Raw genomic sequence first — 21,476 nt, 5'->3', positions numbered from 1 at the left:
GAGCGGGACCGGGCCGGGGCTCCCACAGAGCGAGGACCGGGCCGGGGCTCCCACAGAGCGGGACCGGGCCGGGGCTCCCACAGAGCGAGGACCGGGCCGGGGCTCCCACAGAGCGAGGACCGGGCCGGGGCTCCCACAGAGCGGGACCGGGACGGGGCTCCCACAGAGCGGGACCGGGCCGGGGTTCCCAAAGAGCGGGACCGGGACGGGCCCTGGTATCGCTCCCAACCGGCCACCCGGACTCGGAAAAGTGGCGTCGGTGTCCTCCGCCCTCAATTCCTCCCCTCCTCCATCCGCCTCGCCTATTTTTTTAGCCTGAAGATTTTAAAGCAGATCTTTCTACATCGAGTTTCCAACATTTTCACCTGGAGACCGGCGGGGTTTATTGTCAGCAACGAGGACACATGGGAAAACAAACGAAAAAAAAAAAAAAAAAAAAAGAAAAAAAAGGAAAAAAATGGGGGGAAGGAAAAAAAAAAGAAAGAAAGAAAGGATTTGACTGTGCGGGTCAGTATCATTTGTTCTGGCGGTAGCGGCCCCAGGGCGTGCGGGGCAGCCGCAATCCCTGCGGGCTCATCCCTGCGGGCTGGGGCTGGCAGCGGGCAGCGACAGGGACAGGGACAGGGACAGTGGCCTTTGCCTGCGGCACGATGGAGCCCCGGCCCCCGCGCTGGGCTCAGCCGTCCTTGGGCACAGATACTGGCGTGAAAAGGAGGAGGGGAAAAAAAATGTATTTTGTTTCTTTTCCGTTCTGCAGATCACTGTGAATCCTGCCCGCTCAGCCCTGCCCCCTCCAGCCCTGGGACCCCCTGCCCTGCCAAAGAACCCGCGCTGGCCTGGCCGGGTCGGGCTGCTCGTCCCCGGGACATGTCCCGCGTCCCCAGCGGGACCAGCCACACGGCCTCGAGTGCCAGCGGAGCGGGACGTGCCACATGTCCCCAGAAGGGCCGTGCCAGGCCCGGGCCCGTCCCGGGGCAGCGGGGCCGTGCCTGCGGGGGGGGATGCGGGCAGGTGGCGCTCACCGAGGGTGGCACCCCCCAGTCACCCCACCGGGTGCCGGGGAGGGGACAGCGTGGCTGCTCTGCCCTGGCACCCCTCGGACCCCACTGCACCCCACAAACCCAGCCTGGAGAGGTGCTGGGGGCTGGAGAGGCACGGGGCGGGGTGACAGCCGTGACACCCGGGGTGCCACCCCCGCTGCTCCCGGCAGTGCCGGGGGTCCCTGGGCAGCCCTGGGGACCCTCACCCCCCCGGGGCACCCCGCTCAGAGCCACCCCATCAACCGGGTCCAGGGGACCCCCCTCGGCACGGCCACCCCGGGGGGACTGGGGAGGGCGCCAGGCGCTAATTAGTGCTGGGGTTAATTAATGGTCATTCTGCTTGTAGCTTTTTCAGTGTGTGTTTGGTTACTGTCTCTGGGAACCGTGTTTGAACAGATGGCTCTGTGTTACCGGGAGTGTGTGTACTTCTGTAGTCTAGTTAGGTGCTCTGCCAGAAAACCACCACTATACATACCTATAAATATATACATATATAGTCTATTTTAAGTTAAAAACCAATGAGACGAACGGGCGGTGTGGCCCCGGGCCCCCCGTCCCGCCGGGGTCACCTCCTGCCCTATCCCCACCCGAAAGCTTCAAAGCTTCTCTCTCTGCTCATTCAAAGGCATTGGGTTTTTAATTGATTTTCTTTAATTTATTTTTAATTTCTTTGGGTTTCTTTTTTTTTTTTTTTTCTTTTTTTTTTTGTACAGAAGAGTTGGAAAACAAAAAAAAAAAAAAAACCAACAAAAAGACGATTTGTAAGATATCGTGCGTGTGACTCCTTGTAAAATATTTTCAAATGGTTTATTACAGAGACTCAGTTATTAAATAATGTTCATATTTTCACTTCACAGGCGGTGGCTGCGTCATTGCCCGGGGCCGTGGGCACGGCTGGGGGGGCACAGCACGGGGGGGGGCACAGGATCTCGGGGGGCTCTGCCAGGTGGGACACTGCCCTCACCCTGCTGCACCTCGGGGACAGGGACACGGGGCAGGGACAGCGCAGAGCCGGGGCTCACAGAGCCCGCTCGATGCACAGAGGGGCTGGGGCACACCGGGGGCTCAGCCCCCCATCTTCCCTATCCCCGCGTCACCCTTCCCAAGCCCCACTCTATGCCCGTGTCCCCCTGTTGCAGGGGGTCAATGTCCCCGAGTGCCCTCCGTGTCCCCATTTCCCGGGGTTTCTGCCCCCCCCCGTACGCACCCCCATGACTGTGTCCTTCATGCCCTATAACTGTGTTCTCCCACCCCTCTCCCCCACGTCCTGCCGTTTCCCTCCCCACGTCAGTGTCGCTCGTTTGTCCCATGTCCTCCCGTTTCGTGTCCCTGTCTCCCCTCCATGTCCGTGTTCCCGCGTGTCCCCCGTCCGTGTGTCCCGTGTCGCCCCGCGCTGCCAACGTGGCCGGACTACAAGTCCCGGCGTGCCCCGCGGCGCCCTGGCCCCGCCCCCACGACAGCTCCGCCCCGGCGCCCCCGTTCCGCGCATGCGCAGCGGCCCTGTTTGTCCGCGCCCGGCCTGGCCCAGCGGAGGGTCCGAGCGCGGCCTGGCCCGAGGCGGCGGCGGAGGGAGAGAGCGGGGCCGGGGCCGGGGCCGGGGCCGGCCGGGGGCCGCGCGGGGCCCGGCGCGGGGAGGCGGGCGGGTGGGGCCGGGCAGCCCCCGCGGGGCCGCCCCGTCCCGCCCGCGGGGCCGAAGATGCGGCGGTACCTGCCGGTGGCCCGGCAGCACTTCCTGGCGGCGCTGGCCGGCACCAGCGTGGTGGTGAAGTCGCTGAGCGCCGCCGCGGTGCTGCTGTACCTGCTCTCCTTCGGGCTGGACACGGCCTACGGGCTGGGGGTGACGCCCGGCTACCTCCTGCCCCCCAACTTCTGGGTGTGGACGCTGCTGACGCACGGGCTGGTGGAGGAGCGCGCCTGGGGGCTGGCGGCCAGCCTGGCCACACTGGGCACGGCCGGGCGGCTGCTGGAGCCCCTGTGGGGCGCGCTGGAGCTGCTCGTCTTCTTCGCCGTGGTGAACATCTCCGTGGGGCTCCTGGCCGCCCTCGCCTACTTCCTCACCTATGTGGCCTCCTTCCGCCTCCACTATCTGTTCGCCGTCCGCATCCACGGCGGCCTGGGCTTCCTCGGGGGCGTCTTGGTGGCCCTCAAGCAGACGATGGGGGACAGCACCGTACTGAAGGTGCCTCAGGTCAGAATGAAGGCTGTCCCCATGCTCCTGCTCCTTCTCCTGGCTCTGCTGCGGCTCGGTGCCCTCGTCGAGAGCAATGTACTGGCCTCGTACGGCTTCGGGCTCCTCTCCAGCTGGGTCTATCTCCGCTTCTACCAGCGGCACAGTAGAGGCCGCGGAGACATGAGCGACCACTTCGCCTTCGCCACTTTCTTCCCCGAGATCCTGCAGCCCGTGGTGGGTCTGGTAGCCAACCTGGTGCACAGCGTGCTGGTGAAGGTGCGGGTGTGCCGCAAGACCGTCAAGCGCTACGACGTGGGTGCCCCGTCCTCCATCACCATCAGCCTGCCGGGGACGGACCCCCAGGACGCCGAGAGGAGAAGGTACGGCCTGCCCTGCCCTGCCCTGCGGGATCGCGTTTAGGGACAGCGGGGGTACGGTTTAAAATACAGCCAAGGAGAATGGGGGAGATTTAGGTGCAGGGGCTCAGGAGGGGTCTTCTCCATGTGGTCTACCACGGAGGTGGTGAGGAGCATTTCAGGGAGCTGGTGGGACATTATCCTGCTCTTGCAGATGTGGAGCAGCAATGGAAAAGCAGGGGGATCCTGGGAAAGGGGCAGACAGGATTAGGGGTCCCTGCAGAAGAAAGGGATACAATCTGGGGGGGTGACAGCCCATGTTTGTGGCAGCCTTCTACCAGTTCTCTCTGGCCCAGGGGAGGGCAGTGAGTCAGCCCCACACCCCAGCCCTCCAGCACAGCCAGCACTGGCCTTCCTGACTCCTGGCAGGAGGGTTTGGACAGGGAGCTGGCACTCCCTTTTCTCTGCCCTGCTTTATGACTTTATTCCCCATTCCCGGAGCAGCCCTTGTGCTGACAGCCTCCAGTTGCACCACATAGCATGAAAACTCCGTGTGAGTAGTCTGGGAGCCGGAGTGCATGTCTGTGGAGCAGGCGCTCAGGTCTTCCCCAGCACTGCTGAACCCACCCTTTCCTGTTGGGAGGAAGCCAGGGACTGCCTTGCCCAGTGCCCCACGGGGCAGAGCCGCCGCTGTCCCGGGTTAACCTGCCCACGTGCCCTTGTCCTGCAGGCAGCTGGCCCTGAAGGCTTTGAACGAGCGGCTGAAGCGCGTGGAGGACCAATCAGCCTGGCCCAGCATGGAGGATGATGAGGAGGAGGCGGCAGCAGCAGCGAAGGCCGACAGCCCACTGCTGCCCGAGCCCGGCACGGCCGGGAAGAGCCCTGGCCAGGAGTCCAACCTCATCAGCTTCCAGGAGGCGCCGGCGCAGCTGTGAGCGGCCCTTCCCGCCCTGTCTCCGTGTGAGAGCTGCTAATCCCCCTGGTGTCCCCCTGGCCGGGGCGGGGACTCCTCCCGCGGCGCAGGCTGGGGGATACCTCATTCCAACGCTTCGCTGCTGCTGCTCGCGGCCAGCACCCCCTACCCGGGACAGTGACACTGCCACCACCGCGAGGACGGGGACTCCTGGAGCCACCCCCCCAGCCGGGGCAGGCCGTGGAGTCGGGGCAGGCAGAGGGAGCTGTTCTGGGCGAGGGACACGGGGCTGATCCCTGCCCCAAGCCGCTGTGCTGGCCCTCGTGGGATCCAAGTCAGCTTCTCCTCTGTGCCAGGGCTTGGCCAGAGCACTCAACACGTATTTTCTCCTTTCTGAAGGTAGTTTTGTCCCTAACTGAGGCAATGGAAGGCTGGTGGGTTCCTCTTCCAAAGGTCTTTCCCGTGGGGAGCCTCCCCCTGCCCCAGCAGGAGCTCACCAGGGGCGGTGAGGAGTTTGTTGGGTAGGAGGGGACAGGACCCTGGGCAGGAAGAGGCCACCCAGTCCCTCATGGTGGTGCTCCAGCACTGCCAGCTCCAGGCTCTCATGGTGGTGATTCTCTCCTCCTTCCTCTCCTGCCCCCTCCCCCTGTGAGGAGCTGCTGCCCTTGGCTGCTCCCCGGCTAATCCGTTTGCCAGATTACACTAGAAGCTGGAATTAATTTTACAGTGGGACTCTAGCTGCTTCCTCTGGCAGCAGGTTTTCTTTCCTGCAGGTAGAATATGGGCTCCCCCTTTCTTTTCCCTCCCTCTTTGTTGATGGAGTTTTTTTCCTGGATGGAGAGGATGCTCCCTGCAACAGCCTCCACAGCTCCTGATCCAGTGGGCAATTCCCAGCCCTGGATGTGGATCAGCAGTGTCATGATTATTTTTTTAAAGGACCACACGAGAAGGTTTTGTCAAATGGGAAGAACACAGACCTTTGGGTATCAATAAAGAGTTCTTTGAAAGCGCTGGCTCCTGCAGCAGAGCACGGGCAGGGTGGGGGCCCGGCCCAGAGCAGCCCCTGGGGGCTCTTGTCAGGAGGTGGGGAGGGGGTTCAGGGGGTTCCTTCCCAGGTGCTCCCAGCAGGGACAGATGTCTGCCTGCTCCCCAAAAGCCATCCCACCCAAAAAGTAAAGAGGGCTTGTTGCACTCTAGCTGCCTGAAATTTTTATTGAATAAAAGCTCTGGATACAGAGGAATTTTTCAGCCTGGGAGCCGGTCCCAGCTCTCCAGCCCTGCCGGGAGCAGGATGCGTGCTGGAAGGAAGGCTGCTGTGCCAGCAAGGAGGTTTCTTCCTGCCTTCCCAAGGGTTCATTGCCCAGGTCTGTGCCTCCCCCTGTGCTCACTGTTCCCTATGCCTTGCTGGCTGCACGTTCACAGCCCGGCTCAGTAATTTGCTCTGTAAACTGACCCCACCCCGGCAGGCCGAGCCCAGCCCACAGAGGAGGGGTTTGTGCGTGGCAGCGGGTGTCCAGACCCAGGCCCTTGGGGCAAAGCTGCCCCTGCCATGGGGACACACCTGCTGCTGTACCATTGCTGGGGTGCCACCACCCTGCCCCAGCCCTGCCAGGCTGAAGCCACAACCGTGCCCTGTGCTTTGCTGTCAAGCTGCCCCCGTGGCAGGAGAGGCAGCGTGGTGCCTGCTGCAGCCCCTGAGAGAGAAGGGACTCCCTGCCCTCCTCACCAGGATGGCTCCTGCCCTGCCTGCTCCAAAGCAGCCCTGTGTGGGAAGGGGAAAGAAGCAGGAATCCTGAGTGAGCCCTCCATTTCCCAGCACTGAGCACCAAGCTGCAGCTTTACCTGTGCCAGGGAACACCCCCACCGAGGCAGGCCTGAGCTGTCACACACATCTGGAGCGGCTGCTCCCCAGGGACAAGACACTACAGACAATCCAGGACTAAGGAAAGACGAGTAGGTAGAAACCAAGTTCCAACAAGACCCTGTGCGAGCAGGGGGGCTGCCAGCTCTCTCCAAGGGGAGGCCCAGCTCGCTCTGGGAAGTTCAGGTCAGCAGCAAGCCCTCAGTGCTGGCTGCGCTTGCGGTACAGGTACGCATTGCTCACCTGGTTCATGATAACCAGGCTGGTGACGAGGGGACACAGCATGGCGAGGTACCACGAGGCACCAGTCACCGTGGTGGTGAACCAGAGGGAGCACATGCCCAGCATCAGGCTGGCACAGCCCAGCAGGTAGCCCACCAGGCCTGAGGTCGCGTGGTACAGCTTCAGCTTGGCCAGAGTCCAGTTCTTCATCAGCTTGGGGTAGAGCAGGAGCACGCCCCCGGCGCACTGCCCGCTGGCGTACAGCACGGCCAGCAGCCCCGTCAGCCCGTGCCAGGTGACAAAGTGGCCCTTGCCGTTCAGGTGCTTGTTGTAGGTAATGATTGCCAGCCCCAGGAGCGCGCAGAGCAGGGCGAGCAGCTGCAGGGCCCAGTGCACCCGCACCCGGACCTTGCGGGAGAAGGAGCGCAGCAGCGAGGTCTCCGGGGAGAAGATCAGCAGCGCTTCCGTCATCAGGAACGAGAACTGGGGGGCAGAGGGCAGCGCCATTGGCACCGGACAAAAGGCCCTGCGCCGCGGCTCCGGCGGCTGGGCACCCACCGCCCGGGGCTCGGCCTCCCATCCATCACCCGGGAGCTCCCGGGGCTGGGCACTCATCACCCGGGGGGGCTCGGCCTCCATCACCCGGGGGCTCACGGGGCTCGGCCTCCCCTTCACCCGGTGGCTCCCGGGGCTCAGTCTCCATCACCCGGGGGTTCCCGGGGCCCGGCACCCACCACCCAGGCACTCCGCTGGCAGTGAGTGGTGATCGGGCAGCGACACTTACCGCGAGGGCCATGAGCAGCGGGTGCCAGGAGAAAAGACCTGGAAGGGAAGCGCAGGGTGAGGTGAGCTGAGGTGAGCTCAGACATCCGGCCCCCCCCGCGCCCCGGGCCCCGGCCCCACCGGCACTCACTGGATCCGGGCCGCGCCAGCACGGCCACGGCGGCGGGGAATCCCAGCGCCACGAGGTGCGCGGCGGCGCCGGAGGCCACGCGTAGCGAGCGGTACAGGCGGGACTCGGTCTCGGCCGTCAGGGCCATGTTGGCCGGGCGGGCGGAACCGCCGCTGCCGACATGGCCGGGCCGCGGCGCGGGCTTCGATTGGCTGAGGGGGCTGTCCATCAGCACTAAGGCCCGCCCCGCCGCGCTGCGGCGCTCTGAATGGCGGGAAGTGCTGTCGCTCAATGTGAGGGCCCGCCCCCCGCGCAGCCCTGTGACTCCGCGGGAGCGGCGCTACGGTGGCCGGCGGGGCTGGGCCGGGGCTCGGCCGCTCGGGTCCCGCCATGGGTGGCCGCATCGAGTGCGTGTTCTTCAGCGAGTTCCACCCCACGCTCGGGCCCAAAATCACCTACCAGGTGCGGAGCGAGCCGCCCGGGGCCCGCGGCGGGGGCTGGGACTGGACCGTCGGGGAAGGGAGCACAGGGACAGGGGTGGTGGGCTCTCCCCGGAGCGGGACGCGCTTGGCTGGAACGGAGCCTCCTGTGCCGCCGCAGGTCCCCGAGGACTTCATCTCCCGGGAGCTGTTTGACACCATCCAGGTGTACGTGATCACCAAGCCCGAGCTGCAGAACAAGCTGATCACCGTGTGAGTGCGGGCAGAGCCTCGTCCCTGTCCGGGAGCCACTGTCCCGGCGGGCCCGGTGCGGAGCACAGCTCTGTGGGGAGCTCAGCTCGGTTGGGAGCACAGCTCGGTGTGGAGCGCAGCTCGGTGCTGTGGCACTGCCAGCGCTGGGCTCCTGCCCCGGGCCAGCAGGGTCACTGCTGTGTCCCAGGTACCCGTGCACAGGGTGGGCGCTCACATTTGGGGGGGCTGGTGCTGCATCTGCTGCTCCGCCAGCCTTAAATAATGCAGGAAAGTCAGACCAGTCAGGAGGGCTGTGCGGGTTTCCGAAGCACACTGTTTCTTCTTCTGAGGGCTCTTTCCTCTCCGCTCCCCCTTCAGCCTGTGATTTGCACTCCGAGCATGTAGGGCTTAGGCACCCATTTTTCCTGCAATATAAAGAAGCCCCTACCTGCAGAGCCGACTGGGAGCCCTCCCTGTGGGGGACTGGAGGCTGCCTGAGGGCGCAGGTGCAGGTCACAGGTGTCCCCACAGGACGGCCATGGAAAAGAAGCTGATCGGCTGCCCCGTGTGCATCGAGCACAAGAAGTACAGCAGGAACGCTCTGCTCTTCAACCTGGGCTTCGTGTGCGACGCCAGAGCCAAGGCCTGTGCCCTGGAGCCCATTGTGAAGAAGCTGGCTGGGTACCTCACCACCCTTGAGGTGAGGCTGGGCACGGCCAGGCTGCCTCAGCGTGGGCACCTCTGCAGGGTCCTGGGGCACGTGGGGGCCACTGGGCATTGCTGGGACAGGGGCTGGATTTACACTGAGGAGGGGATTGTGCTACTGCTTTCCTACAGATCAGATCAGATCAGTTCTAAAGGGGAGCAGGATCTGGGCTGCTGTAGCCAGTGATCCTGTGGGGAGCAGCTGACTTGACTTTCTGCTCTCTTCAGCTGGAGAGTGGATTCATCTCCAACGAGGAGAGTAAACAGAAGCTGGTTCCCATCATGACCATCCTGCTGGAGGAGCTGAATGCCAAAGGGAAGTGCACCCTGCCCATAGGTACGTCGAGAACAGGGCTGTGCTGGGAGACAGCTGGGCCATTCCCTGCCCAGGTTGGCTCTGCCTGTGCTGCTCCCTGCAGCTTTCTGCCTGTCTGTGCTTGGATCTGGAGGTGTCTGAGCCAGCCTTGCCTTAACTGGCTCCAGGGGATGGGTGGGATGGCGTTACGGGCTGCAAACACCTTGTTGTGTGTGCCATTGTGGTGTGCTGGGATTGGTGGTTGCAGGCTCCTGCACTGGTTTGCATGGAGACTGAACTTTCCCCTTTTCCTGGGCAGATGAGTCCAACACCATCCACCTGAAGGTGATTGAGCAGCGCCCAGACCCCCCCATCGTGCAGGAGTACGATGTCCCTGTCTTCACACAGGACAAGGATGACTTCTTCAACTCTCAGTGGGATCTCACCACGCAGCAGGTCCGTGTGATTAACACTTTGAAGGGGATCTGTTTCCAGACCAGTGGGGGAGTTGGGCTGTCCTTGAGATCCCCACATTGATGAGCACAGTTTGGTGCTGCCCTTGGCATTGTGGTTGAGCCTGTGAGCAAATCATTCACCAGTGCAAGGATAAAGCACGCTTGGGGATGGAGCCTGCCCATCCCAGCTGCTCCCAGATCCAGGGGAGCTGCTCGGGCTTCAGGCTGATGCCTCAATGCTCTCTGCCCTTTCCCTCCTGCCTCTGCCTCCCAGATTCTGCCCTACATCGATGGATTCCGGCACGTCCAGAAGATCTCAGCTGAGGCTGACGTGGAGCTGAACCTGGTGCGCATCGCCGTGCAGAACCTGCTGTGAGTGAGTGCCCCCTGTGCAGGGGCTGCTGTGAGTGAGTGCCCCCTGTGCAGAACCTGCTGTGAGTGAGTGCCCCCCGTGCAGGGGCTGCTGTGAGTGCCGGTAGGACTGCCCGGCCCAGGGGGGTGGGGGCTGCCACAGGGCTCCTCTCACCCTTCCCTGTCCCTCTGCAGGTACTACGGGGTTGTCACTCTCGTCTCTATACTCCAGGTGGGTTGGGCCGTGGGGCTGTGAGGGGAGTTGGGCAGTGGCAGGGTTGGGGTGGGCCAGGCCTGTCTGTCAGAGCTGCAGCTGAGCAGAGCTGCTCTTCCATCACCCTCCAGTACTCCAATGTCTACTGCACCACACCCAAGGTCCAGGACCTGGTGGATGACAAGTGCCTCCAGGAAGAGTGTCTGTCCTATGTCACCAAACAAGGTACAGTGATGCTGCCTGGGGATGCTGGCCCAGGCAGGGGGACAGGGCAGCTGAGTGGTGACTTGTCCTTGCAGGGCACAAGCGAGCCAGCCTCAGGGATGTCTTCCAGCTGTACTGCGGGCTGAGCCCTGGCACCACCGTGCGAGACCTCATCTCCCGCTACACTCTGCAGCTCCAGAGGGTGGATGAGAGGTCAGAGCCCTCCTGATCACACCCTGAGGGTAGTGGTGGCACTGGGGGCGGCAGAGACAGTGAGCAGGAAGTACTCAAGCCTGTGTCTGTGGGGTAGGAAATGTGAGGCAGTGGTGGGGCATGTGGAACAGAAGAGAATGTGGGGAGCTGGGCCATTTGGCACCTTGGGGATTGTGGTCCCATCTCTTTGCTCCTCATCCCCAGGAGGCTGATCCAGTTTGGTTTGATGAAGGGCCTGATCCGGCGGCTGCAGAAATACCCGGTCAAGGTGGCCCGGGACGAACGCAGCCACCCCGCCCGGCTGTACACGGGCTGCCACAGCTACGACGAGATCTGCTGCAAGACTGGTACGGATCCACAGGATCCTCTGCTCCGTGTGTGTGTGCCCCAGGGCTGCTGGGGGACACGGCCATGTCTGCCTGCCCGCAGCCGGGCACCGGCCCTGGGTTCTTGCCCCTTTGGGAGCCTTCAGACTGCAGGGACTATGGGCCAGCTCTTCTTCAAGCCAGGCTGCCAAGCCCATGTTACCAGGGGCAGGGTTTGGGGACCCCACACAGCCTCTGACACCGCTGCTGGGCGCCCTACTGACACCACACTGAAACCCACTAACATCCCACCGTCTTCCTCCCCAGGCATGAGTTACAAGGAGCTGGATGAGCGCCTGGAGAATGACCCCAACATCATCGTGTGCTGGAAGTGACGCACTGATAGCCCTCTCTAGAGCTGTGTCCCCTCACGCGTCCCCGCTGTGTCCCTCGCTGTCCCCGCCGCGTGTCCCCGCCGGCCGCGGCCGCTCCTCCGCGCCGCCAGGGGGCAGCACAGCCCGCCCCGCGCTGCCGCTGCCGCCGGCCCGCCCCGAGTCCTCCGCGCCGCCAGGGGGCGCTGTCGGCGGCGCCGTTGCCACAGCGACCCGCACGCCATGGCCGCCATGCCCGGGCCGCTGCCGCCCGCCGAGGCCGAGGCGCTGGTGCGAGCCCTGCAGGGCTCCGAGCTGCGCGACATCGGCGGGCAGGGGTGCGGGGACACGGCCGTGCGGTGTTTGTAGGGGAGAACGTGAAAGAGGGACTTTAAATGTGGGGGGTCCCCACTGGGGCTGTGGGAGCACAGGAGGGGGCCCTGTTTGGGGCCTTCCCAGGGGTCACAGTGGGGGTAAGGGGGGTTTCCAGAAGGTTTTGGGTAGACAGGAGGAGTCCTGGTTCTGAGGTGGGGTGAGAGAAGGGGCTGCAATTCTGGAGCGTTCCTGGAGGGCCCAGGGTGAGGAGGGGTCCCAGCTCTGGGTGTCTGTGAGGGTGGGGGGTGATGGAGGGGCTCCCCCTGGGTCTGTGCTGTCCCCACTGACAGACGGTGCTCTGGGGGCAGCAGGGCTGTCCAGGGGAGCTCAGGGCACAGTTTGGGGCTGGGGTTACAGAGCAGGTTCCCTGCCTGAGGGACCCTCGCAGGGCAGCGCCCAGAGCTCTGTGGCACTGGTGTCCCACTGGCTGCCCCCCAGATGGCTGCGGCAGCACGAGTACGTGGAGAAGCTCAACATGCACGGCATCCTGAGCGCCTCAGCGGGCCAGGAGCAGCTCCTCACCGAGCTGCTGGTCAGCCATGCCAAGGTGAGCCTCCCTGGGTGCAGGAGTGATCCCCGTGCTGACCCTCAGCCTCCAGCTGGGCTTGCCCTGTGGGCAGTGTGTGCAATTTTGGAATAAAATGCTGAATAATGTGTTATGTCTTTGGAAAAGACATTTGACTGGTGGTGTGCCAGTTTGGTTTTTTAAAAAATTAAAGGTCAAGCTGTGGTATTTCTACTTGCTGGTGTCTGGTTTCTCTCTTGGAGGTTGTTTTGGTCCCCTTGATGCACTGGTCCCTCCAGTTGCAGATCTCTGCCCTATGCCTGAGGGGTCCCAGTCCCAGGCTGTGAGGTTGTCTGGACCTGGTCAGCTCCTTGGGGTCACCTTCCCCTCTGCAGCCTCAGGAGCTGTGCCCTGCTGTGAGGAGCTGCTGAGCTGGAAGGGTTCAGAGTGCCCCTGGGTGACTCCAGTGGGGCTGACCATGAGCAACAGACTGGTCCCCCCTGCAGCCCTGGTCTGAAAGGCCTCGCTTCCCCATCCCTTCCCTGTCCAGATTCCTGTTCTCATTGGGGAGCTGATCTCTGTGGAGATCTGGAAGCACAAGGTCTTCCCCGTGCTGTGCCGGCTGCAGGACTTCAAGCCGAGAAGCACCTTCCCCATCTACGTGGTGGTGAGTACAGGGGTGCTGGGAACCAGCCTGGAAATGGGTCAGACACAGCTCTGCTGGAAAAGAAATGTCACCCTGAAGGTCTCGGGGCTGAGATGGGCAGTGGGACACAGGAGGAAGGGCCTGGTTTCCCAAAACCCATACAAGCCCATAGCCTTGGCCCAGGAGGGACAGGGACCCAGGGAAGCTTGGCTTTGTGGAGAGCTGTCCCCTCTGTGATCCCACACAGGGGCTTGCAGGGGCTGCTGTGTGCAGCAAAAGCCATTCCTGAGGCAGCTGTGCTCCTGGCTGTGGCTCCCAGTGCTGCCCCTGCTCCCTGGGGTGTTTTTTCCCCCTCTGAGCACTGTTTTTCTCTAGCCAGAGGCTCTCCAGTGTTATGTGCCTCTGGGCTAACAAAAATGTGACTTTTTATTACTGAGCTCCTGGGAGCAGTGGTCCCTTGGGCCATTCTTGGCAAGGGAGTGATCTCCAGATCTAGGCTTCCTTGCAGTGGGATGCAGCCCTTGAGCTAAGGAACATCTGCCTGAGGCTTGGAGGTTTTAACCCATTTTCAGTCCAGAGTAACACCCTGCAGGGGCATGGTGGTGTTTTCCCTGAGCACCCAATTGCCTCAGGGCAGCTATGCCATAGCTGCCAGTCCTGGACAGGGCTGTGTGCCCCAGTCCCAGGGCCTGCAGGAGCACAGCCCTGCAGAGCACTGCCCCAGCTCAGGCACTGGCTCTGTTCTGTGCCAGAGCTGCAGCGTGCCCGAGGGCAGTGGCTGTCCTGCCCTGCCGCACTGGCTGAGCCCTGAAGAGCCCTGCTGGGAAGTGTGGCCCTCCATTGGGATGTTGGAGTGTCACAGGCATGTCAGCATAAATATCAACATGAACTGCATGAACTGGAGCTGTTTTGAAGGTTGCATCACTTGTGTTTTTCTCTTTGGTCACAGCTACATAAGCAGCTTCTCAGAAGAGCCATTTTCCCTGTCCCAGTGCTGCTCCACTGTCACTCACTGTTGCCATTCTCCTCCCACAGCTGCACCACGAAGCCTCCATCATCAACCTCCTGGAGACGGCGTTCTTTCACAAGGTGAGAGGTTCGGCTTTCCCAGCTGGGAAGCCCCTGGGGTGGAACACTGAGGACTGAGCTGTGTGAGCCCCTTGTGGCTGTGCAGGAGATCTGCGAGTCAGCCGAGGACAGCATCCTGGACCTGATCGATTACTGCCACCGCAAGCTGACCCTGCTGGCAGCTCGGAGCACCGCGGCCCCAGCAGCGACCTCAGCAGAGCTCCGTGCTGAGCCTCTGGCCAGCCCCTCGTCCATGCAGGTCAGGAGAAAGCCCTGGAGCTCCCTGGGCACAGGGAGGCCTTTCCATGGGTGGCAGCCCTGGCACCTCTTGCCCACCTCGGGGTGTGTCTGGTGCTTCCCTGTGCCTGTGGCTGCATCCACACCCCTCCACCCTGCCCTGCCTGCTGCTAGTGCCAGCCTGAGGCTTCCTGCAGGACATGCTGGGGAGCTGATGGGCAAAATATTCAGTAGAGGGGTTTGGCCATTTGCTGTTGCTCTTGGAAGCTGTGTGGATATCTCTCCCTGAAGTTTGGGAAGCCACCCCGGATCAGGCTGCCAGTACAGCCAGCCAGGTTAACCATGAGAGAGTTCTCCTAACAACCAGGAATTGTCCTCATGTCCTTCCCCCAGCTTCCTTTATTCCCTGAAAAACACCTCCTGGATCCCAGAGCTTTCCCAGCCAGCTATTCCCAGGCTGGCACACACACCCCTTCCCAGAGCAGGAGCTGTCTTTGCCTTCTCAGCACCTGGAGCTGCACAGCAGGAGGAGTGTCTGGGAGAGCAGGGCTAAAGGCAGAGCCTGGACCTCCCCTCCATCCCTTGGCTTGCTGCCCAAGCACATACTTCTCTCTCAGAAAAGGGAAGGAAGCGGAGGGATCTGGAGCACAATAGGGATGTTTTCCAGGAAATGTTTTCCCAGCTGGGGAGGGGAAAGGGGTGCGTCTGTTACTGCTTTTGACACGAACACAAAAACCTAGGCCTTTTCTAGCCAATAGGACTCTCAAAAGCACTCATCTTCCAGAGAGCCTGGTTTCCTCTGATTCATTCCAGCCTCTCCTGACCCTGTGTACAATAACCCCTGTGAAAAAGCTGTTCCTGCCATCTCCTGGGCTGTGGAGCCTGTTGTCCTTTGGAGCTGTGTATGGTGGTAACCCCTGTTCTGTTGTCCCCTTGACAAAAGACAGTCCCTGTCTCAAGGCAGCAGAGATGAGGTCTGGGTACAAGGAGGAGCTGTGGGACAAACCTCACTAGGGCAGTTTGGAGAGGGAGGAGGCAGGGAAGAGCCCACAAGGCTCTCTTAGTAACTGTGGGGCACCAGCACAGGGAGCACAGAGCAGCTGCCCACAGAAATCTGGACAGCAACTGCTGCAGTGGCTTTTTGGAGAAATACAGGAAGCTGAGGTCAGAGCTCTGCTCACCAAGTGTGAGCTGCATTGGGGCTGAGAGAAGCTCTGCCCAAGCCAGGGATAAGGACTTGGCACTTCTGAGAATGGCCTGCCCTGGTCTCAGAGAGGCTGAGCCAGAGTGCTCAGGCTGATGGGGATGAGGGGAAGGGAAGGACCTGGGTGCCTGCAGAGCATGGCACAGCTGGGGGCTGGGATAACCACAGCAGATATTTGAGTTGGCTGTTCCCAAGCTGGAGGGAAGAGGCACATCCAGGAGGGGTGGAGGCAGGACTGCAGCTGCACCAGGGCCAAGTTTCTCCTTCCTCTTCCTCCTCCTCTGGTTCCTCTGCTGATCATGCAGCTCCTCCCTCCTTCAACCCTCACAGGTCTCTGCAGGGCCATGGGCCACAAGATGGTCCCAGAAAGGGGGAGAGGCAAAATTTGGGGCCAGCCTCTTTCAGGGGGTTTTCCTGTGCAGGAGCACTGCAGTCAGGAGCCACCCATGACCCATTAGGAGCAAGGACATGAGGGAAGAGCAACTGCAGGCTGCAAGCACTTCTGTGCTGTGTTGGCAAACAGGCAGTGCTGGCACAGTGGAGACAAGAAACTTTTTCAGGGCTCTGTTTTCCTAGCCAGACTGTGGTTACCAGTGCAGTCAACAGCCTGTCTCTCTGTAGCTCCTGGGAAATGGGGCCTGAAATCCCAACCAAGGCTGCTGCTGTCTCTCCACAGGAGCTGCAGAAGCAGGCAGAGGTGATGGAGTTTGAGATTTCCCTGAAGGCCCTGTCCGTGCTGCGCTTCATCACTGACCATCTGGACAGGTAGGGACCCAGGAGCAGCAGCAGAGGATGTGCCCAGCTCTGTGGGTGGGATTCCTGTGGGGTCAGGAGGGTCCCTGGACCCCCTTCAGCAACTTCACAGTGGCAGTGGCACTGTGCTCTGGGAGGAAACACAGCAGCAATCCACCCTGCTCCATGCTACTCCTGGGAACTCAGATCATTGTTCCTCTCCTGCCTCTCCCAGCTGCCTCAGGGAGCTTTTGTAGATACAAATTCTGGCATTAAACTGTGAGTGCCATTTCTCCCTTTCTGTCAAATCTCCAGTCTGCCCCTGAGTGCCCTGACACGGATGCTGAACACCCACAACCTGCCCTGCCTCCTTGTCGAGCTGGTGGAGCACTGCCCCTGGAGCTGCTGGGAAGCAGGTATGGATCATGCCCCTGGTCTCTGGGACACTGTGCTGGATGTGCATCCCCTGGGATCTGCTGTGGGAGCCCCTGCAGAGCTGTTCCCCCTCCAGCTCCTCAGTGCTCCCTCCTGGAGCTGTTCAGCTCTGAGCAGCTGCAGCACAGCTGGGCTGGGGACCCGGCAGTGCTCCCAAACAAAGGCTGATCCTCACACAGGGCTGGGTCTCTGAGTGATCACAGCCAGCACTGGAGTGTAGCTCCTCAGCCAGCCCCACGTGCTCCTCTGAGGAGTGTTCTGCACACAGAAACACCAGAGTGCCTGTCCCAGCTTCTCTGCACCTTTTGGGGCAGCACTTCCTAGAGCCAGACGTGGTCCCCCCCAGGCAGCAAACATTGCCCTGATTGTGCTGCTGGTCCCTGAGCTTCACTTTTGCCAAAGGCCCCTGGTCAGGCTGTGCCCATTGGACATGGTGCCCCAGCTCTGCAGCCAGGCACGGCCCCCAGAGCCCCCCAGGCTGGCCCTGCCTCCCTGGCTGTGGGAACCGCTCAGGGCAGGGCAGGAAGAGCTGCAGGGAGCAGGAGCTGTGCCTGCCCAGAGCAGCCCAGCTGGCTGCAGGAGCTTTCCTCCTTCCTGCAGCCACAAACACATCCCTGCGCCCTGCCTGTGTGCTGGGGCTATGAGAGGGAGCTTTGATCAGGGCCCTGAGGGAGGGACTGCAAAGAGACGAGCACAAAGGCATTTCCAGGCTGTGCAGATGCAGGGTCACATCCTGCTCCATCCCCTAGAGCCACACAGTAGCTGTTGGAGCTTGTTTTGTCATCTCTTTTGTAGTCATGCTGCTTCTGGCTTTGCCTGGCAGAGGAAACTCGAGAAGAGTGACCATGCTGGTACCCCAAAATGGGTCTCTGCACCCACTCTGTTGTGTTGCCCACTAGTGCTCTACACTCCTGGCCAAGTACAGAGGGATGTGTCTCGGGGATCTTTTGTTCCTGCCACAGCAATATTGGTTTAATACATGTCTTTTCTGCTTTTCATGTTCTCTAATATTTTGCCTCAGTACCAAGTAGGCTGCTGTGTGGAGCAAAGGGTGGGAAAACTGAGGCAGAGGGTGAGCACAGGCCAGCATCCCCCTTCTGAGCTGTCTCCCCCCAGGCAGCACTGTGTCTCCCTGTCCTTCTGTCCCTCAGGCAAGCTCAAGAAGTTTGAGAATGGCACGTGGCACGTGGTGCCCCCTGAGGAGCAGGGGAAGATGACCAAGCTGGATGGGCAGGTGTGGCTTGCCCTGCTGAACCTGCTGCTCAGCCCCGAGTGCCAGCGCAAATACCGCTGCGATGGCTTCAACAAGAGCCAGCTCCTCAAGGTAGGACCCTGCAGCACCTGGGGGGCCTGGCCAGCACTGGGCACCCCCAGATATCTGTGCCCATCCTCACTGAGGGCTCCAGGAGCCAGTGGTGGGAGGACAGCAGATCTGTCTCTTTAGCAGCAGCAGCAAAGCTTGTGTGTGTGAGTGCACCTCGTGAGACCCCCACTGGTGTCTATGCCCCTGCCCCTCACATCCCTGCTCTTGCCCTGCTGCATCCCCAGCTCTCACTCCCTTGTTCTGACCCCTCTCCTTTCACTTTTGTCCCTGCTCCATGGCCACAGCTCCGTGCATTCCTGACAGATGTCCTCATTGACCAGCTGCCCAACCTGGTGGAGATGCAGAGATTTCTGAGTTACCTCGCAGTGACAGATCCTGCTCCTCCCAAAAAGGATCTCATCCTGGAGCAGGTATTCTGTGACTTTTCCTTCACCTCTGGATTAAGCTCTGGATTAAGCCTGATGGCTCCCTACCCTATTTTTCTTCCACCAAGCTCAGCCCTGGAGTGATGATGCCCTGGAAAAACAGCCAAGAACCCATTTCAGTTACACCCTTATTGCCAGCAAAGCTGCTGTGGCTGACGTGAGAGCCTTGTCCTGCCCTGCAGTGGCCAAGCAATCACTCTAAAAGCATAAATGCTGGGTTATAAACAGCTCTCCAGGTCACAGTGAGCCCCTGGGATGGCAGCTGTGTAGGGCAGACATGGACACTGGCTTGTTTTGACAATTAACTCTTCATTTGACATCTATCAGTGTTTTCCTGGTGAATTCTGGACTCCCTAGGGAAGTCCCCTTTTACAGCCCTGGTCTGAGGCTGCTTGGCACACTTGTACAGAGGGACATCATGATCTGGTAATAGAATCTGGAGTTAAACTGGTCCCAGCTGGTGTCTGGGCCTTTGGGAGTTTGGCCATGATGGTCTTTAAACAGCCAAGAGGTTCTTGGGGGTTTTAATTCATGTGGTGGTAATCTTTGGAGAAAAGTGTTTTAATGTGTTTCTACTGCCTTCTTGTGAGCTGAGGGGAGAAACTGAGTGTGGGGGCAGACCTGCAGAGAGGCTGCTGAGAAGAACTAGAAGCACAGAGGCTCTTCCCCACTGCCAGAGACTCCCACAGCACTTCCTGGAGGAGATGGGTCTGTTGGGCAGTGGCTGTCTGGGCTGTCCCCAGTGGGAGCACGCTGTCCCCAATGGGAGCATGCTGTCCCCGTCCCAGCTGGCTGTGTGGCCTGGCAGGAGGGTGCTGTGCCCTGTCAGAGGTGCTGTGGCTGAGCTGGAGGCATGGCCCAGGCTGGGAGCTGGAGCTGGGGAAGCTGCAGACTGGCAGCTGAGCTGTTGGGGCTGGGGATGGCAGCAGGGTGGATGGAGGTGGACATGGATTCACACCCCGTGCCTTGACTGCCAGCGTATTGGTGGCCCAGTGACAAGCAGCTGCCCTGCTGGGGACCTCCTCCAGCCCTCACCAGGCTGCTGCCCTTCTCCATAGCTCTGCTTTTGTGCCAGTGCTGCTGCTGCCCCTGCCAAGGCTGGGGCTGAACCCAGGGCAGGCAGTGGGAAGCACACACATGGGCTCCCTGCTCTGTTTAGAGAGTGCTGAACTCACTCCTTGTTGCTGAGCCAAGCTAAGGAAAGGCCTTTTTTCCATTTGCCTGCTCCCAGAGCAGCCTCCTCCCCTTCCTTGGCTATTTTTACCCTGCTGGAGAAGGCAGTGCTGTTTGAAGCAGCATGGTCTCCTCCAGAGGCTGAGCTGGGCACGCTGCTCTTGGCTGGGATGTTCCTCTGGCTGTCCAGCCCTTCCCCGTTCGTTCATCTTCAGGGAAGTGACGAGCGGAAAAATCTGCTCAGACCAACGGCCATGGAGCACGGGGTTCACACCACTGCCACACACAGGGTGCTGAGCTCCCAGGGCTTCCTTCTCAGCAGCCCAGGCCTCCAGGCTGAGCACCCATTCCCAACTGCACCCCAAAGGTTTGGCCTTGTTTCACCTCAGTGCCCACTGATGGTGGATCCGTCCCCTCCATGTACCCAAAAGCATACCCTGAGCACCTCTGCCTCTGCTTGCCCTCCTGGAGGGCCATGCTTCTTGTGCCCAGGCCTGGCTGCCTTCCCCCCAAACCACAGCACCCTTTTCAGGCTGTTAGCACCTCTTCCTCCTGCCCTGCCTCTCCCACCAGGTTCCTGTCATCTGGGACCACATCCTCAAGAAGAACTCAGGGAAGTGGGAGGCCATTGCCAAGCACCAGGTGAAGCATGCCTTCAGCCCCACTGATGAGGAGCTGAAGTTGCAGGCACGCAGGTGAGGCTGGGGCAGGTATGCAGAGAGCCCAGTGGAGCCATGAGCAGGGCTGGGGCTCAGCACTGGGAGCACAGAGGGGTCTGTGGCACTGCCTGGCACTGTCCCCTCAGCGGCAGGGTGCAGCAGGGACAGCTCATTCCCTGTAAGCAGCCTCACCCCTCTCTGCCTGCACAGGTGGGCACAGACCTACAGCCTGGACATCTTGGAGGCTCTGGCCCCCGACAAGCCCCGCTGCAGGGTGTGTGGGGCAGAGGCAGCCAAGCGCTGCTCTCGCTGCCGGAATGAGTGGTACTGCTCACGGTAAGGGAGCCCTCCCAGTCTTGTGGGGAGGCTGATGTGCTGGGCTGCTGGGGGAGGAGGTGCTGGTGAGGGTTGTGTTGCAGCTGCGAGGTGCTGAGCTGCCTCTGCCCACAGTGGCAGCAGTGACAGGCTGGGTTTTCCGTGGTGACGCTGCCTCCCTCGTCCCCACCTTGGTAGGAAAGCACCCATGACCCTGTGGGTGCAGGTGACCGGCTGGGATGTGGCAGCTGGGACGGTGGCACTAAATTAAATCTCTGGTCCTGAACCATCTGGCAAGGTCTGGCTTTAAACCTTCTTAACCCCCAGGACTGGGGCCACATCCACCCTCCTCTTGGTCTAATGCTGGGCTGTATCAGCTCTCCCCCAGCTCCCAGAGGGGTGTGTGCTGGAATTTGTTCCTAGCTGCTTTGCCCCCAGGGATGGATGTGACTCCAGTGCCCTGAGAGCAGCTTCCCCCTCTGCAGGGCATGCCAGGTGCAGCACTGGCAGAAGCACAAGCCTGCCTGTGACCTGATGGCCAAGGTGCCGAGTGTGGATGACCTGTAAGAAAAGAGGTGTCTGGCATCTGGCCAATGGCTCAGAGAGGCAGAGATTCCCCCAGCATGCAGCCCAGAGCTGGAAAGAAGCTGGCAAAGGCCCCTTCTGCCTGCTCGCAGCCCCAGGCAGGGTCAGCCTCTCCTCTCCCACCACCCCACCGTGCTGCCTTCTCCAGTAAAACTCCTTGTGCATTCCAGAGCTGCTTGGCTTTTGCTTTTTCTCTCCTAGCTGAAGGTAACAAACTGCTTCCTCCCCTCCCTTCCACAGTTAGAGGCATGTGTCCATTTTCCCCTCTGCAACAACAGAAATCCCAGAGAACCCAAAAAAGCCTATAAGGTTGTGGTTACCTTACTGCAGCTGGGGAGGGAAGGGAGTGAGAAGGCCCCTATGCTGCCTTTTACCATTGTTAGAGCAGTGTGGGGAGCAGAGGATGTGGTTTGCACGAGCCTCTTGCTGTGAGAAAGAGTTTCTTGGGTATTTGTCATCTCCCACCTTGCAGGGACCATTCATCCCATTTCCTCTCCCTTGATGTGATGTTAGCACCGATGGCTTGTTCCCCTGCTCACCAGCATTGCCAGTAAA

The 21,476-nt window shown here is 61.1% G+C and overlaps 4 protein-coding genes across 7 annotated transcripts; 3 read left to right on the top strand and 1 right to left on the bottom strand.

The window, feature by feature from the left end:
* Positions 1-2,667: 2,667 nt before the first annotated feature.
* On the top strand, positions 2,668-5,486 carry TMEM115 (transmembrane protein 115). The gene is made up of 2 exons (XM_059479923.1): positions 2,668-3,590; positions 4,297-5,486. Exons 1-2 carry the CDS (start codon positions 2,737-2,739, stop codon positions 4,499-4,501), a joined length of 1,059 nt encoding a protein of 352 aa, XP_059335906.1. The 5' UTR covers positions 2,668-2,736; the 3' UTR covers positions 4,502-5,486.
* A 176-nt stretch (positions 5,487-5,662) lies between these two features.
* LOC132078046 (transmembrane reductase CYB561D2) lies at positions 5,663-8,059 on the bottom strand. 2 transcript variants are annotated; one of them, XM_059479926.1, is made up of 3 exons: positions 7,914-8,059; positions 7,347-7,384; positions 5,663-7,045 (listed from the first exon to the last, which is right to left on the bottom strand). In XM_059479926.1, the coding sequence occupies exons 2-3, from the start codon at positions 7,356-7,358 to the stop codon at positions 6,542-6,544; spliced, it is 516 nt and encodes a 171-aa protein (XP_059335909.1). In that variant the 5' UTR covers positions 7,359-7,384; positions 7,914-8,059; the 3' UTR covers positions 5,663-6,541. The 2 variants fall into 2 exon arrangements, with proteins under 2 accessions (XP_059335909.1, XP_059335908.1); XM_059479925.1 differs by lacking the exon at positions 7,914-8,059 and adding an exon at positions 7,476-7,602.
* Positions 7,002-11,429, top strand: NPRL2 (NPR2 like, GATOR1 complex subunit). Of its 3 annotated transcripts, XM_059479921.1 has the most exons (11): positions 7,002-7,916; positions 8,055-8,146; positions 8,657-8,825; positions 9,059-9,167; positions 9,445-9,581; positions 9,855-9,952; positions 10,127-10,163; positions 10,277-10,370; positions 10,445-10,562; positions 10,767-10,909; positions 11,195-11,429. In XM_059479921.1, the coding sequence occupies exons 1-11, from the start codon at positions 7,845-7,847 to the stop codon at positions 11,260-11,262; spliced, it is 1,137 nt and encodes a 378-aa protein (XP_059335904.1). In that variant the 5' UTR covers positions 7,002-7,844; the 3' UTR covers positions 11,263-11,429. The 3 variants fall into 3 exon arrangements, with proteins under 3 accessions (XP_059335904.1, XP_059335903.1, XP_059335905.1); XM_059479920.1 differs by having other exon boundaries at positions 7,002-8,146; XM_059479922.1 differs by lacking the exon at positions 7,002-7,916 and having other exon boundaries at positions 8,111-8,333.
* ZMYND10 (zinc finger MYND-type containing 10) lies at positions 11,291-21,090 on the top strand. The gene is made up of 12 exons (XM_059479927.1): positions 11,291-11,576; positions 12,052-12,160; positions 12,669-12,785; positions 13,800-13,853; positions 13,939-14,091; positions 15,950-16,038; positions 16,321-16,421; positions 17,592-17,764; positions 18,049-18,174; positions 19,936-20,057; positions 20,232-20,357; positions 20,822-21,090. The coding sequence occupies exons 1-12, from the start codon at positions 11,482-11,484 to the stop codon at positions 20,901-20,903; spliced, it is 1,347 nt and encodes a 448-aa protein (XP_059335910.1). The 5' UTR covers positions 11,291-11,481; the 3' UTR covers positions 20,904-21,090.
* Positions 21,091-21,476: the final 386 nt, after the last annotated feature.

Source organism: Ammospiza nelsoni, chromosome 11 (assembly GCF_027579445.1).
Source record: "Ammospiza nelsoni isolate bAmmNel1 chromosome 11, bAmmNel1.pri, whole genome shotgun sequence".
Taxonomy (NCBI): domain Eukaryota; kingdom Metazoa; phylum Chordata; class Aves; order Passeriformes; family Passerellidae; genus Ammospiza; species Ammospiza nelsoni.
The sequence above is the reverse complement of the archived record's forward strand: the minus strand, read 5'-3'. Positions and strand labels throughout refer to the sequence as shown.